Source organism: Protopterus annectens, chromosome 17.part0, assembly GCF_019279795.1.
Source record: "Protopterus annectens isolate FY-2018-M chromosome 17.part0, PAN1.0, whole genome shotgun sequence".
Classification (NCBI taxonomy): Eukaryota; Metazoa; Chordata; order Ceratodontiformes; family Protopteridae; genus Protopterus; species Protopterus annectens.
Genome location: NC_056751.1, coordinates 587,041,128 through 587,055,944, shown reverse-complemented (window position 1 = coordinate 587,055,944; position 14,817 = coordinate 587,041,128). Strand labels below are relative to the sequence as shown.

Below are 14,817 nucleotides of genomic sequence, written 5' to 3'. Positions count from 1 at the left end.
CATGCATACATACATACATACATACACACACACACACACACACACACACAAAACACTGCATAGTTTCAGACAGCATTTTTCCAGTACTAAAAAACACTTTAAAATAATAGGATTAAAAAAAAAAAAAGAAAAGAAAAGAAAAAAATGTAGCCAGCCTGAAAAAAAAGCTGGTGCAACTTAAAATTAGATATGGTAAGTATGGTAAATATGCCAGGGTTAATTTTTCTCACTCTTTGTATGTCTTGTCTTCTCAATTTCTCCCTTTTTAACATTCACCAAAACTCTTTTGCAACCTCTAGAGCTCCTGTTTTTTTTTCTGTGCATACTCTTGCTGGAATCATCATCTTTATTTCTATAAACTAGCTAACAACTGTATGCAAGGAGAGCTAAATCTATAAATGTATAGGATTGTAATGTTTACATTTTAAGCCTCGTCTAGTTAACTACCAAGTCGAAACCTCCCATGTATAAAAATGTATGCTGTAGATCTTTTTTCTAAGTTATAACTAATAATGTTTCATGTTTCTGTTGTAACTTACTCTAAAATTCTGTTATTTTTAATAAACACACTGACAACTGGCCTGGAAAGGATTAGCCCATTCAACCACTTAACAAATAGAAATAAGTAAATAAATAAATAAAAAACAGGACTGAATTTCTATGAGAAAATAAGACTCCAAAGGAAAGCAGAAAAGAAACTTACAGCAACTGCATTACCTCTTGTACAAATGATCTGTTTGTCTTATTTGCAGGCAAAGCTGAGGAACAATATTGTGAACCCTAATGCCTCCGAGTTGGTTCACTACTTATTTGGGCCCCTGGAACAGGTAAGCCAACATTATAGTTTGAATGTCATTGGTTCTGAAGTGAAATGCCCTCTGAAAAATGTATCTAATTTTACAACTGAGAAGTCTGCACATGTTGAAAGCTGTTCCCAGTATTGTTTGAAGTGAAATTCTTTCTTTTTTAGTTGTAGTCATATTACCTAATTTTCAGGTTGGAGCCTATAGAAAATGTATCATTTAGACTGCTTGTCATATTATTTTCAATTTGCAGTTTAACTGTGGACTGTCTGTCTGTTCCTGACTACAAGCAACATTTTTTTTACTGTGCTTCCATTTCAAAATCATGACAGTGTTTGATTTGCTGCAGGTAATTTGAGCAAATCCCAAAACAGTGAAAAACTATGTCTGAAAGTCACTTTCAGCAATCCAGAAACAAAGCTTTTTTTTATTTTTGCATAGATGTACTCCCCCTCAGTCATGCTTCACAAACCCCTAATCAATGTATACTAATGCCATGGTCATACAAGATGGGGAAAAGGGAAAAGTCACTGACAGCTGAAAGTGTTTTTCACTGATGTTATTTCACAGCATTGGGGCTCACACTAATTGCTGCCATATAGCTGTCTTGCTCTCAATAACTCATTCCATTTAGTCAGCTAGTGGGAATGCTCGGCGCACACGTATTTAATTAGAAAATTGACTCACAGATTAATTTTCTTTAATTTGTAGTAAGACATTTCCTACCAAAGAGAAAATGCTAAGAACATTTTAGAAGAGAATGTACATTTACTAAAAAGCTATTAAACGAAATAATAAACCCACAATATGAAAAAAATGCTCATTACTGTCTACATGTGTTTTGTGGACTTGGAGAAAATATATGGCTATATAACCCAAAATGTCTGAAGTAAGCGTTAAAAAGTATGGGATCCTATGGCCATTGCTGTATGCCACTCAATCCCTATGTTGCAGGAGTAGACTTGTATCTACATCATTTTTGCTAAGTAAAATATGTTTTAGGCAAGCATATGATGCTGGCATGGATGTGTTTTGTCTGTGATTGCCATGGATGGAAATTCAAGATGCACTCTAGATCTGGAACATATAGTCAAATAGCTGTCCAGAGGATGTTGAGTTTGCAGACCTGAGGGTTGCATCTTTGTTGTTTGTGGACGATGATGGCCTCTTAGCCTTGAGTGACTATGATCTCCAGCACACACTGGAGAGAGTCGTAGCAGAGTGTGAAGCAGTAAAATCAGCATCGACACATCAGAGGTTATTTTTTATTTTATTTTATTTTTTTTTAGGAAAAGAGCAGACTGCTCCTTCCAGGTGAGGAGGGCAGCCACTACAGGTGGAGGGGCTTAAGTACCTTGGGGTTGTATTCATGAGTGAGACCCGAGGTAATCAAGAGAATGACCAGAGGATCGGTGCAGCAATAGTATTACTAGGATTGTGCAAGACTGTAGTGGTGAAACCAGAGATAACTCAGTGGACAAAACTTTTAATTTACTGCTAACTGTTCATTCTATACCCATCATCTTCGCTTCTGGTCATGAGCTTTGACTACAGTCTGAAAAGATCAGATTGCAAAGACAAGTGGCAGGAATGAGGTGCTTTCTTTGGGTAGCTGGGCTGCCTATGATAACAAAGTGAGAACTTTGGCAAGCCGAGGTCATAGCCATTACTCATCTGTTTTGAGAGGAGTCAGTTGAGGTAGTTTAGGCAATCTATGAGGATGGCCCCCTAGGCACTTTCCATTGGGAGTGCTCCTAGCACAGTCCTCTGAGAAAAAGGCCCTTTGGTAGACACAGGACCCATTTGAGGGATTATAGCTTCCAGCTTGTTTGGGAGTGGTTGGGGATTCCACAAGGAAAGTGAATGAATATGAAACTGTGTTGCTGGTTGATAGATAAGTCTTGTGTACCATGTTCAGCTTGTTACAGCTATGGCATTCACCTGGACAAGAAGTTTAGAACATGTTGATATTATCACAAATGTACGTTACACAGCAAAAACTGCATTACTTACAAGAAATCCCAAAGTGATGCATTTAAGGTCTATTCAATATGCAACTGAAACATATCTGTAGAAGCACTTTTATATGGCTAAACGAGAAGATAATCATGAAGAATGCCAGCATTCCGGAACTTTTCCCAAGTTGTCTCTACCTGAAGCGTGTCACAAGATCAATCAGAAGACTGTGGTCATTTGTTTTGGTTTGAGATGTGATATAAAGAAAGAAGACTTGGACAGCAAATGAAAAGTGTTTCCATTATATTTAGACAAATTTAATCTTTTGTGGGTCACTAACCTTTCAATGATTTATTCTTATCTTTCAGTATGTGAAATATTAGGAGGCCTTTAACCAGTTAATAAGGGTCCTTTGGATCAGTGGACCTCCCAGTTAAAATGATAAATAAATAAAATAAAAGTTGTTAATGTGAGTAAAGGATTTTTGTCACATGCAGCTCATGTATACACCAAGCTTTCTTCCAGAAGGGTCTCACACAAATGAAAACTTGATTTAAGAATCACAGGCTCAAATGCATAAAAGTACATGATTGTCTCATAAGGTAAATCATCCACTCCTGTAAACTACAGCAGTGACAGCCCACCTGTTAGTTTAGAAATTTAAGTCATAGATGTGGGAACATGTGGAAAATGATCCAGCCTTTGACCACCATGTGACCATCATGGTTAGGAAGTCATTTTATATAGAACAGCTCATAAGTAAGGGCATTGCATCCAGGTCCAGGGAGGGTATTGCCCCTCTGTACCCAGCCCTTATTAGTTCAATCATCAAGTACAATGCTTCCTTTGGTATGTGCCTACAAAGGCATATGCTTCAACTTGAGTGTCACAGAAATTCCTTGCCAAAGGAATCCAGGAAGTCTAACACATGAATTTTGGGAAGCATCTTAGATCACTCTCCCTATTCCCAGTCTCCAATATACTGCTAAGGGATGACCTCTGCCTAGCCTTTAAGGCCTCCTGAGACCCTGTACTGATGAAATTGCTCCACATCTGCAAAAACAACAGTATCAGAAACACTTGTTCTAAGGATTTTACCCTTTCCGGCAATCTAAGCAGGCCATGCTAGAGATACAAGTACATCTCACAGAGGCTTCCACTGCTCTTGGACAGGCTTCCTACCCAGGTAAAATAAAATACTTCCCAGACCCAATTCAAACACAATCTGGATAAATGGATGGGAAACCACAACTTCATCCCTGGGTGTCTCTCTACTGGACAGAGGATGGTGATATGCTACAAAACTATAAGGGAACAAGTAGCACTTGGAAATTCTGTTTGCACAGGCTTAAAAAGGCCTTCCCCAAGATGTTAGTCTAGTATATTTTTATGCTTCTGTGTTTCCTTATTTTGTTATCTTCATTAGTACAGAATTTGATAAGGACCATAGGGTCTGCAGTAAGAATGAAGTTTCTTTTGTTAAATACATGGGCTGTGATACATATGACATAAAACTAATAATAATTTACCCCTACCCCCTGGAGATCACAGGACTGTAAACCAACATAGCAAAAGTAAGGTTTCACATGAAAAGAACTAATAGCAAATAAAAAAGCAATGCAAATGCACTCACACTAACGCAGCAGGGCATTTTTTTTAACAGTGCAACTCCATTAAATAGGAAAAATAAGTATAACCGTGTTCTCAGACAATGAAATCTTTGTTTTTCTTTCAGGTGGTCCAGAGTGTTGGAGGGCCTGAGATTCCAAGAGAGGTCATTAGCCCCATGATGACAAAAGATGGTGTGTCCCTGCTGAACAACTGCCTGAATGAGAAGGAGATGGCCTTGTGGAAGTCACTGGGTGACTACTGGACAAAGCCAAGGTACGTTAAGCCAAGTCAGCACTGGTAGATTTGCTGTGGATTTTGTCATACTGTCCTTGCCCTGCCTGTACTGTGACAGTACATAAAACAGACATGACTGCATTCACATCAGTGCAGACAGCATTATTTTGCCATAAACAGAATCTGGTGTAATATGATTAAGTTGTATTGCATAAGGCAGAAGGCTGATTATACTTAACACAAAGCATTTGGTTCAGACTTGTTACAAACAGAAACTTACTTGTGTAGCTGCAGTTTGAATCTGTCTGAGCCTGAATGTGCTTTTAGTGGTTTTACAAAAATAATCTCTGTGAGAACAAGTTCGCTGAGGCATAACCCTTGAAGCTGGTGGCAGGAATTGTTACCAGTAGAATCCAGAGCAAGAAGCATTGGGAAGCTATCTCTTTAGCAGTGCATTTCACTGTAGTTTGCAGTTACCTGACAAGCTGCACATTTATTAAAAGATTATATTATCAGCTTAAGTCAATAGTAGCCAGCACACATCACAGATGACACAGGCCTGCAACATAGGGATGTAAGCAACTGGCATGCACATAGAATTCATAAATACTGCTACACCATTTTAATCTTTTTCTTTTGGCTTTTCCCGGTTAGGAGTCGCCACAGCAGATCACCTGTCTGCTCATGATTGGCAGTGGAGTTTTACGGTGTCGAGTTGCCAGCCTGGCGCCCGACCCCCGGCCTTCCACAGAAGGCACACACATGCACGCACTCACACCTATGGCCAATTTAGAGTGTCCAATCCACCTACAGTATGTCTTTGGGATGTGGAAGGAAACCGAAGCAGCCAGAGGAAACCCACGCAACCACATGCAGACTCCGCACAGAAGGCACTCCAGCTGAGGATCGAACCAGAGAACCTCTTGCTGTGAAGTGGCAACGCTAACTGCTGCACCACCATGACTGCCCTGCTACACCATTTTAATATTTCATTAAAATATACCATATTTCTTCAAGACGAAGCCTTCATGGGTCTTCTTTATATGAATGGGTGCACCTGTTGTAATAATCAGAAATTTTAGTCATCCAACCCTAACTTAAATTGCCTAACTAACTGAGAAATGTTTTCATGTGAGAGTTTGTTCCATACTAACACCACTCTTCTAATATAAAAGTACATCCTGAACTATTTACCGACCCTTTCACTTCTGGTCCCTATGCACAATAGATGGTCAACAAGGGTCTCAACTGTTGTCTCATAGATATAAACTTGACACACACACAGACACACACACACACACACACAGACAGACACACACAGACAGACACACACAACACACACATGCACACACACACACACACACACACATACACACACACACACACACACAAACGTAGATCAATGCATTTTATAGGTATGAAAACAGTGTAACTATGTAATAAAAAGCAGGAAGGAGACACTAGTGTCCTGGCCACCAACAAATATTGGAGGGCCCTTTCAGACTATTAGCTCTATATCACAGGTTTATGTTGCTTTAAAGTAAGTCTGACATGCTTTTTGTATCATGCAGCATCTCTTTTTGGGGTTTGTTTTCAGGACATAAACACACATAAAAATTAACCTATAATATGTTTTAGTGCAAATAAATACAACTGTACATCAAATAAAGTGCGGGACTGCAGTGTTAGCCAACACTACTCTGTTTATTAAGAAAATAATATAATATGTTAATTTAACACAATATCACTCCAATGGAAACGGGAAACACTGATGACCTTGAATTCCAGTATTGAAGTAATATTTAAATCCTGTCATTCCATCTCCAAGGATTCCACTGCTGACACATGGGTTGATATCGGCAATTGTACCAGATACTGTTCCTCCAAGGTCTCACTTTGAGATTATAGAAATGATTCCTCTGCTGACCACAATTACATTTTCAATCAAGTCATTCAATGTCTTTCTCTTTTTTGTGTCCCACCCCATCTGAGCTTGTTCTCATCTTGAACAACGTCTTTCTGTTGTCCACCACTGGTTTTGCCTCCCTTTAAACTTTTTGTCTGCCAGTCCTGATGATCTGTGTATCTGGACTGGTTCTAGGATGAGCATTTGTTGTAAAAACACTACATTACCAGTGGTCAAGAACTTAGCATTGTCCACCCTTTTGTTAGCATTATCTATATGTCAATGGCCATTCACCTAATTACCAGCCTATTTCAAATTATGCACAGTTCCACTTCCTTTATCATAATCAGTGCTATTACAAGCCAACTGTTTCAACTTTCTCTGTTTTAACTTGCTTCCATGAATTTTTCCCTCAGAGAAAATTTATTTAGCCTTGTTGGACACTGAGGATTTTGGAAACCAGTGGTTTAATCTCTTCATGCAACAGTTAAATGGCCAATTCATTATGTTTAGCCAGGAGCTTCATTTTCAGACTAGTTACATTACACAATTATTTCACTTTACTAAAAATGTCATTGTTATCACTTATTCCACTGGGAAACTTCACAATATGCAGGCACCTAGGCATATAATTGTACATGACTTTCCTGCACACTTTGCTCTAGGAATAAATTGTCCCACAATAAGTTCTTATGTTTAAACACCTTACGTTCAGTTGTTTAAATAAATTTTCAACATCAAAATTGACAGACCCCTTCACCAACCAGGCACAGTCCAGAAGTAATCCAAAGGAAAACCAAGTAATCCAGTAAAAAGCACAATCCAGTTGTAAAAATCTACTACACTTTATTTCTGTTAAGCGTCTCGCTTATAGCGAGACTTCTTCAGACCACATACACTTACTTCACACTGTGGTATAAAACCTGTTCCACTCTCAACTTCCCTTCAATTAATTACACAAGTAAACTATGCTGCTAAAATAGTAATTGATAAATGATACATCAATTAAATCTAAGTAACAGTGAAGCACTAACTTAATTGATGTATCAGCGACTGGACTGTGCCTGGTTTGTGAAAGGAATACTTGGTTTTCCTTTGGATTACTTCTGGACTGTGCGTGGTTGGTTAAGGGGTCTGTCCGTTTTGGAGAGTCATATGTATTTACTTATTGCCGTTTGTTCTAAATGTCCAACATCCACTGTACAGAATTCATTGATAAGAGCTCCCACTTTAGACAAATCCTGTGGCTGAGATAGAAATGCCAATACATTGCATTTATCAGCTTCTACATCTGCTCAGAAAAGGTCCCTGAGAATCAGGAAGACTAGTTGTGAACCGTGGTGGGTAGTTTAACAAGCAGTCTGGGCATCAGAGTCAACATAATGATAAAATGAAAGTTAAAAACTAAGTAATAACTACGAACAAAAGTAAAATAAACTGTACAAGAAGAGAAAGAGAGAGAGAGAGAGATGATGATTGTGAGAAGCAAACTATTGTCCACTGTTATAATCCTTACGAGAGCTTTATATCAGTTGTCCTCACATCATTATGCAGCCGTTACTTTAAAAATGAAAGAATGTGTTAATTCTATGTTACTTGTACTTAACCATTAAACCATCTTGCCTGTTAGTAAAAGTCAGCTTCACTGACAATGGAAAAACAAAAATCAGCTTGTAATTTTTTTCTAAAAAATTAACTTATATGGTTGCCTTTCTTTGCCCATGACAGGACAGAGCTTCCTAGAGACCAGTACATACCCTACAGCATAAGATTTCTGAATGATTGGGAGCCCTCTCATTTGGACCCCAATGGAGAACCCTGGGAGGACCCTGTGGAGATGCAACTTCGTCATGAGGGACTGCGCTCTCAGGTAAGGACAATGTAATTCAAATGACATATATATATATGTATATATATATATATATATATATATATATATATATATATATATATATATATATATATATATATATATATATAGTGGAGGTATTTTAAATGGAGAGGGAAACTAGTGCATTGATGCAATATATACTCATACAGTTCCCCTGAGTTTTGTCAAATGCAGCTTTGCTCAACAAATGTTAGGGGTGGTTGAGATTGTCACGCATCCAGACAGTCATACCTCCGATATTTCCAAGTGTCATTTCATCATAACAGGTGAGTGGGGACTGGGAGGGTGTTAAAGTGAGTATGCATGATGTGTTTGGATGTTAGGGTTAGGTAAGGGTATTGGTGCTGTGTGTTTGCATGTGAGTATGTATATTTTAGTGGGGTTAGGCAAGAGGAGTTAGATTTCATATTTATAGTGTATGTCAGTATGTGTTTGTGTGTCCGAGTGTGTCTTGTGTAGTGATAGTGTCAGAGGAAGGTGTTTTTTAAGGTATAGTAAGAGGTTAGGTTTGGGGCAGGGTTAGGGTTAGCATGCATTATTTAGGTGGGTGGAGAAGGGTTCCAATCCTGGTAGGAAAAATAGCAACTGTTGGGTTATTCTTTCCTTAAGAGCTATGTGTGCCAACTTATGGTTGTACTATGGGAAGTATAGTCATGCACAGATGAGAGGTACCTTAGTATGTGTAAATCCCTCCACGACAAACATGGAGTATAAATTGCTGTTGATTATTAGTATTTTGTGATGTATAAATGCCTGCAGAAGAGAGGCAGTGTGCAAGAACAAATTCTGACATTTGAGAGATGGTATGCTAAGTGCAAATTCTTCTTGGTAAGAAGCACTGCAAACAGAATAAACATCTATAGTTTTACTAGGCTTTGTGGTTGTCAAACTTCTGCAGAAGGGGGATTTTAGGGAGCATAACATTGTACAGGTGAGAAGTTTTGTGGAGAGTATATATTCTCTGTTTTGGCGAGAAGTGTATGCAGAATATAAGTCCCACTGACTTTGTATTTTTGGAGAATTTCAGCCTCACCTCATGCACTTTGCAGAGAATTAAACGTGTAGGTGTAAGGTATGTGTAAAGCAGGCAAATCTCTTTAAATATAAGCTAATTTGTGGCATATGAATTTTGCGGATGCCAGGCTTTCCTTCATCCACTGTTAGTCTGTACAACTACTGGATCTTGACAACCTCAGTTGTGATGTGTATGACTGAAATTTAATTTCAAAAGACAAACATACTGCAATATATATATATATATATATATATATATACATATATATATATATATATATATATATATATATATATGTATATATATATATATATATATATATATATATATATATATATATATATATATATACTGTCTGAAAAGTGATTTAAGGGAATACACAGCAAAAGCATAAGAGAAGCCATATGTAAATTGAATCGGTATGTATCAGTACCAGCTGTAACCATAAGTTAACCATAAAATAATTTTGAGTTTGGATAGTTAGAGTACATTTGAGATGATGTCCTTCATGGATGCATCTGCAGTCATAACAAGTGGGTTGTCCTGTCGTCAGGCAGCCCTTCAGTCGGCCGGATTCCAAAGTCCGGGTCCGGCTTCGGCTGATGTCGCACTCCACCCGACGTCATCTCTGTTGGCCTTCGGGTATAAAGGCATCAGCCGACGCCATTTTCCTCAGTCTTTCTTGCCGCGTGGCGCCCGAAGCAGAAGCTGTTCGCAAGTGCCGGTCGGTCGGATCCAGAGATTACTTCTACCGAATACTACTTCGAAGACTTCTAAAGCTAAGTACCCCGTTGGGGACTCTTTCTTGCCTCAGCCGATGTCAGAAAAAGTTAACAATTGTTTAAACTGTGGGAAACAAATACCTCATAAAGATTTCCACTCTTACTGTCTGCCTTGTTTAGGCCCAGCCCACGACGTAGCAGCCTGTTCGGCCTGTGCTTCTTTCAACCGACGAACGCTTAGGCGTCGGTCGGAGTTTGCAGAACAGTTTTTCGGTTCTGATTTTGCGTACATTATGCCGTCGGATCCTCCGACTACCCAATCTACCAAAACGCAAAGATAAAGACCGACACTTCGCGGTCGCGGTTTAGGCCGAAACCATGGTCAAGCAAACCGCGAGTGTCTCGGTTTCGGGCGAAACCGAGAAAACTGAACAAAGTACAGCTGAACCTATTCCTACAACTGAGGCCCCTGCTACAACTCTTGAATCGACCTCAGAAATTTTACCCACTACGGTGGTTGACTTATCAGACACCATCCCTTGGATGTCTCTACCCCAGCACGTGGTGCTGCTAGGCCTCCAGCAGCCATGTCCATTAAGGCCTTCGCCAGGGCTAAAGCAGCCAAGACTACTAAAACAGTGCCTGTTAAACCCCCCCCCATCCAGGCCCTCTTCTAGTTCTCAAATGCTTACTTTGGCAGAAGATTTAATTTCTTTAATTAGAGGATCTCAATCTCACCCAGACAGGGCCTCTCAGCCCCCAGAGAAGAGACCTAGGGCAGAGCCCCCCGAGCCAGTGTCCTCTGATGATTCTGCTGATGAATCAGACATAACTGACCAGCCAGAGGCTCCCTTCTCCAATTTTGAAGATTCTGATGCTGAAGAATCCATTCCAGCTGCTTCCCCACCAGAAGAATTCTCCTTTGGGAAACCTTGCATGCCATGCGAGAACAGTTCCAATGGCAGCAACAGGATTTTTCAGACTCCAGAAAAGACTTAGGACCTTTCTGCACCTCCCACAGCACAGGCCCTTAGCTATACCTCCTGTTCTCTCTGTGGTGGATGATGCTTTCAATGATGTTTGCTCCGCTCCAGATTCTTTACCCCAGCCCCTGCCAAACCAGACAGATTTTACAGGGTGCCAGATACTCATCACCACCTTTACAAGGCTCCACTTGCAGACCCAGAAACTATATCCCAGGGTCCCAAGGCAGTAGCCATGACCATAGCTAAAACCCTATTCCTTCTGAAAGGGAAGCAAGGTCATTAGACAGATGGGGTAAAAGGTCTACACTTCAGCTACTCTCTCAGCTAGAGCTTTAAACTGTCAGTTTCACATGATACAATACCAAGAGTTTATGCTTGATCAGTTAACTAAAAACTAACCACTGATGAATCTCTTGATAAGAAATATGTATTAGAGATGGTAAATAACATACAACAGGTTAGCAACCATTCCTTAAAATGTGGCTATGATGCACTGGAGGCTTCATTTAGATCAGCCATGACAGGCACAGTGATAAGAAGGCATGCATGGCTAAAGGAACAAGCTTTACCGGATCATGTTAAAGCTAAGTTGCTAGATGCTCCTATGGACAAGACAAGTTTGTTTGGTACACCTGCCCAGCAGGTTATGAAGAAAATGGAAGAAAAGGCAAAATCTGTTCAAACTGTTAAAGATTTCTTGCAGGTTCAACCCCCAAGGTTTAGCAGGAACTGGCCTGCCAAAAATTGGTCCTTTCCTGACTCCACAAAATTTCAAAGGTGCAGGAATAGACGTTCCAGAGGCAGAAACCAATCCAGAGGAGGTGCCTACAGAGGAAGACAGTGGCAAGGTAACAACAGAGGCACAGACACAGCCACTGCCACTACATCAGCACAACCACAGTGACTTAATCCTAAATCCGCCTACCAGGGAACAAATAGCAGCTCCTCTAGGCGGAAAGTTAACCTTATTTTCAAAGAACTGGCACTACATAACAAAAGACAAGTGGATTTTACAAACCATAGATCAAGGTTACGGTTTCACTTCCACACTTTACCAGTCAAAGAGGAATGCCAAATCTACCTCCAAATCAAAAACAGAGGCTCTACGCCAGATAATGGAGTTAGCAAACATGAGAGCTGTGGAAAGAGTGCCAACAGCAGAGCAAGGAAAGGGTTCTATTCCAGACTATTCCTAGTTCCAAGAAAGGAAAAAAGTTGGAGACCAATTCTCGACCTGTCCACCTTAAATACATACATCATTGTCCCAAAATTCAAAATGCTGACCCTCCAGCAACTTCTTCCCATGCTGGGCAAGGAGTCTTGGCTGGTAACTCTAGATCTCAAGGAGGCATACCTGCACGTCCCCATTCGACCAATCTGCAGAAGATACCTCAGATTTCTTGCAGGATCAGAGCACTATCAATTCTCAGCATTGCCCTTTGGCTTATCTACTGCGCCCAGAGTATTCACAAAATGCCTGGCATCAGTAATCGCCCATTGCAGACTTCAGGGAATTCAAATTTACCCATACCTGGACGACTGCCTGCTACAAGGGGACAACAAAAGCAAGCTGACAACAGATTTACAAAGGGTCATTTACTTGCTACAAGCACTGGGATACACAGTCAATTTACAAAAGTCAAGGCTGATACCATCCCAAACAAGGACATTCTTGGGCGCGGAATTGGACACAGTAAAACAAATGGCATTCCTGATCACAGAAAAACAAAAAGAACTTCCTCTTTACTTCTTGGCACTAACAAAACTGAACAAGTTAACAGCAAGAAAAGTACTGCAGGCCTTGGGCTTCATGGCATCATGCATAATCTTGGTTCCATTTGCCAGACTACATATGAGAAAACTACAGTGGTACCTAAAGAATTTATGGTCCCAACACAGACACAGTCTAGAAACAGAAATCCCACTAATTCCATGCTTAAAACAGGAGTTCCTATGGTGGGCTCAGGCATGCCAGTCAAACCCAGGCCTACCCTTTCGCAGATGTCAAGCAAGCCAGACCATCACAACAGACGCTTCAGACCTAGGATGGGGGGCCCACATGCTGGACAAATGCGTGCAAGGATTGTGGACACAGGATCAACTTCAACTGCACATCAACCTAAAAGAAATGCTGGCAGTGAAACTGGCAATCCAAAAGTTCAAACCATTTCTCAAAGAGGGCCAGTTGATGATAAGGACAGACAACACCACAGTCATGTGGTACATCAACAAACAGGGAGGCACTCATTCATACCCCCTATGCAGAATGACCTTGGAGCTGTGGACCCTGGCACTCAGCTACAACATCCAGTTACAGGCAATATTTGTACCAGGGAAAGACAATACTCTAGCAGACATATTAAGCAGAACCACTTCGGATGCCCACGAATGGAAGCTTTACCCGGACATGTTCAAGACCATCTCAAAGAAATGGGGAATGGCACAGATAGACCTATTCGCATCACCTCTCAATCAGCAGCTCAAAAATTCTGCACAAGGACATTCCACCCATTAGCATGGAAAGTGGATTCGCTCTCCTTCAACTGGAAAGGCCTAACAGCATATGCATTCCCACCTCTTCCTTTGATACACAAGGTACTACTGAAAATCAAGGAAGAACGTCCAAGGATAATCCTGATAGCTCCAAACTGGCCAAGACAACACTGGTACCCACTACTGAGGAGCATGTCTCGGAACAATATGTGGACAATTCCCCTGATGCCTTTGATGTTAATGCAGAACAACTACAGCATCATACATCCAAACCTAAAAACCTTGCAAATGACTGCATGGAACATCACATAACAGCAGCTAATCCAGAACTTTCCCAAAGAGTTAAAGACATTATTCTTGAAGCACGCAGACCTTCAACAAGAAGGAACTATGCTGGAAAATGGAAAAGGTTTGTCATCTGGAGTACAGAAAGAGGAAAAGATGTGTCAAACATAGATATGCCTAACATTCTGGAGTATCTGGCCGAACTTCTTCATTCAGGCCTGTCCTACTCCTCCATCAAGATACATGCATCAGCTATTTCAGCAGAATACAGCTTTGATCCACCTGTTTTTCGCACCCTTTGCTCAGGCAGTTCCTCAGAGGAATCAAGAATGTAAAACCTCCAAGGAAACCACCATTACCAGCTTGGGATTTAAACTTTGTGCTAGAAAAGTTGACACTATCACCCTTTGAACCAGCAGCAACAGCAGACCTACAACACCTGTCATGGAAAACTGCTTTCCTACTGGCAATTACTTCAGCAAGGAGGGTTTCAGAACTACAGGCCTTAATGGCAGTGCAACCCTTCCTAATCTTCCACCAAGATAGAGTGTCCATGAGGACTAATCCTACATTTATGCCCAAGGTGGTATCCAGAGTGTCTTTAAACCAGGCAATCCACCTACCTACCTTCTTTCCCAACCCACAAAACAGAGGGAAAGAATACTGCATACCTTGGATGTACATAGACAGCTACGCTACTACTTGGACAGAACAAAAAATAGCAGAAAGACTGACCAACTTTTTGTAGCCTATGCAACAGGAAGGGAAGGAAAAGCTATTTCCAAACAGACAATCTCCAAATGGATAGGAAATTGCATACGATTCTGTTACTCCTTCCATGGAAAACCAATTCCACAGAACATAAGACCTCATTCTACAAGGGCAACAGCCACTACCACAGCCTTCTTACGAGGA

At 40.5% G+C, this 14,817-nt stretch overlaps 1 protein-coding gene across 1 annotated transcript in view; it reads left to right on the top strand.

Moving 5' to 3' along the window:
• Positions 1-14,817, top strand: part of EPS8L1 (EPS8 like 1) — a 270,983-nt gene that overhangs the window by 208,695 nt on the left and 47,471 nt on the right. Inside the window, exons 10-12 of the mRNA XM_044059439.1 lie at positions 753-827; positions 4,495-4,643; positions 8,239-8,380. Coding sequence (XP_043915374.1) covers positions 753-827; positions 4,495-4,643; positions 8,239-8,380 — 366 coding nt within the window. The remainder of the gene's footprint in view (positions 1-752; positions 828-4,494; positions 4,644-8,238; positions 8,381-14,817) is intronic.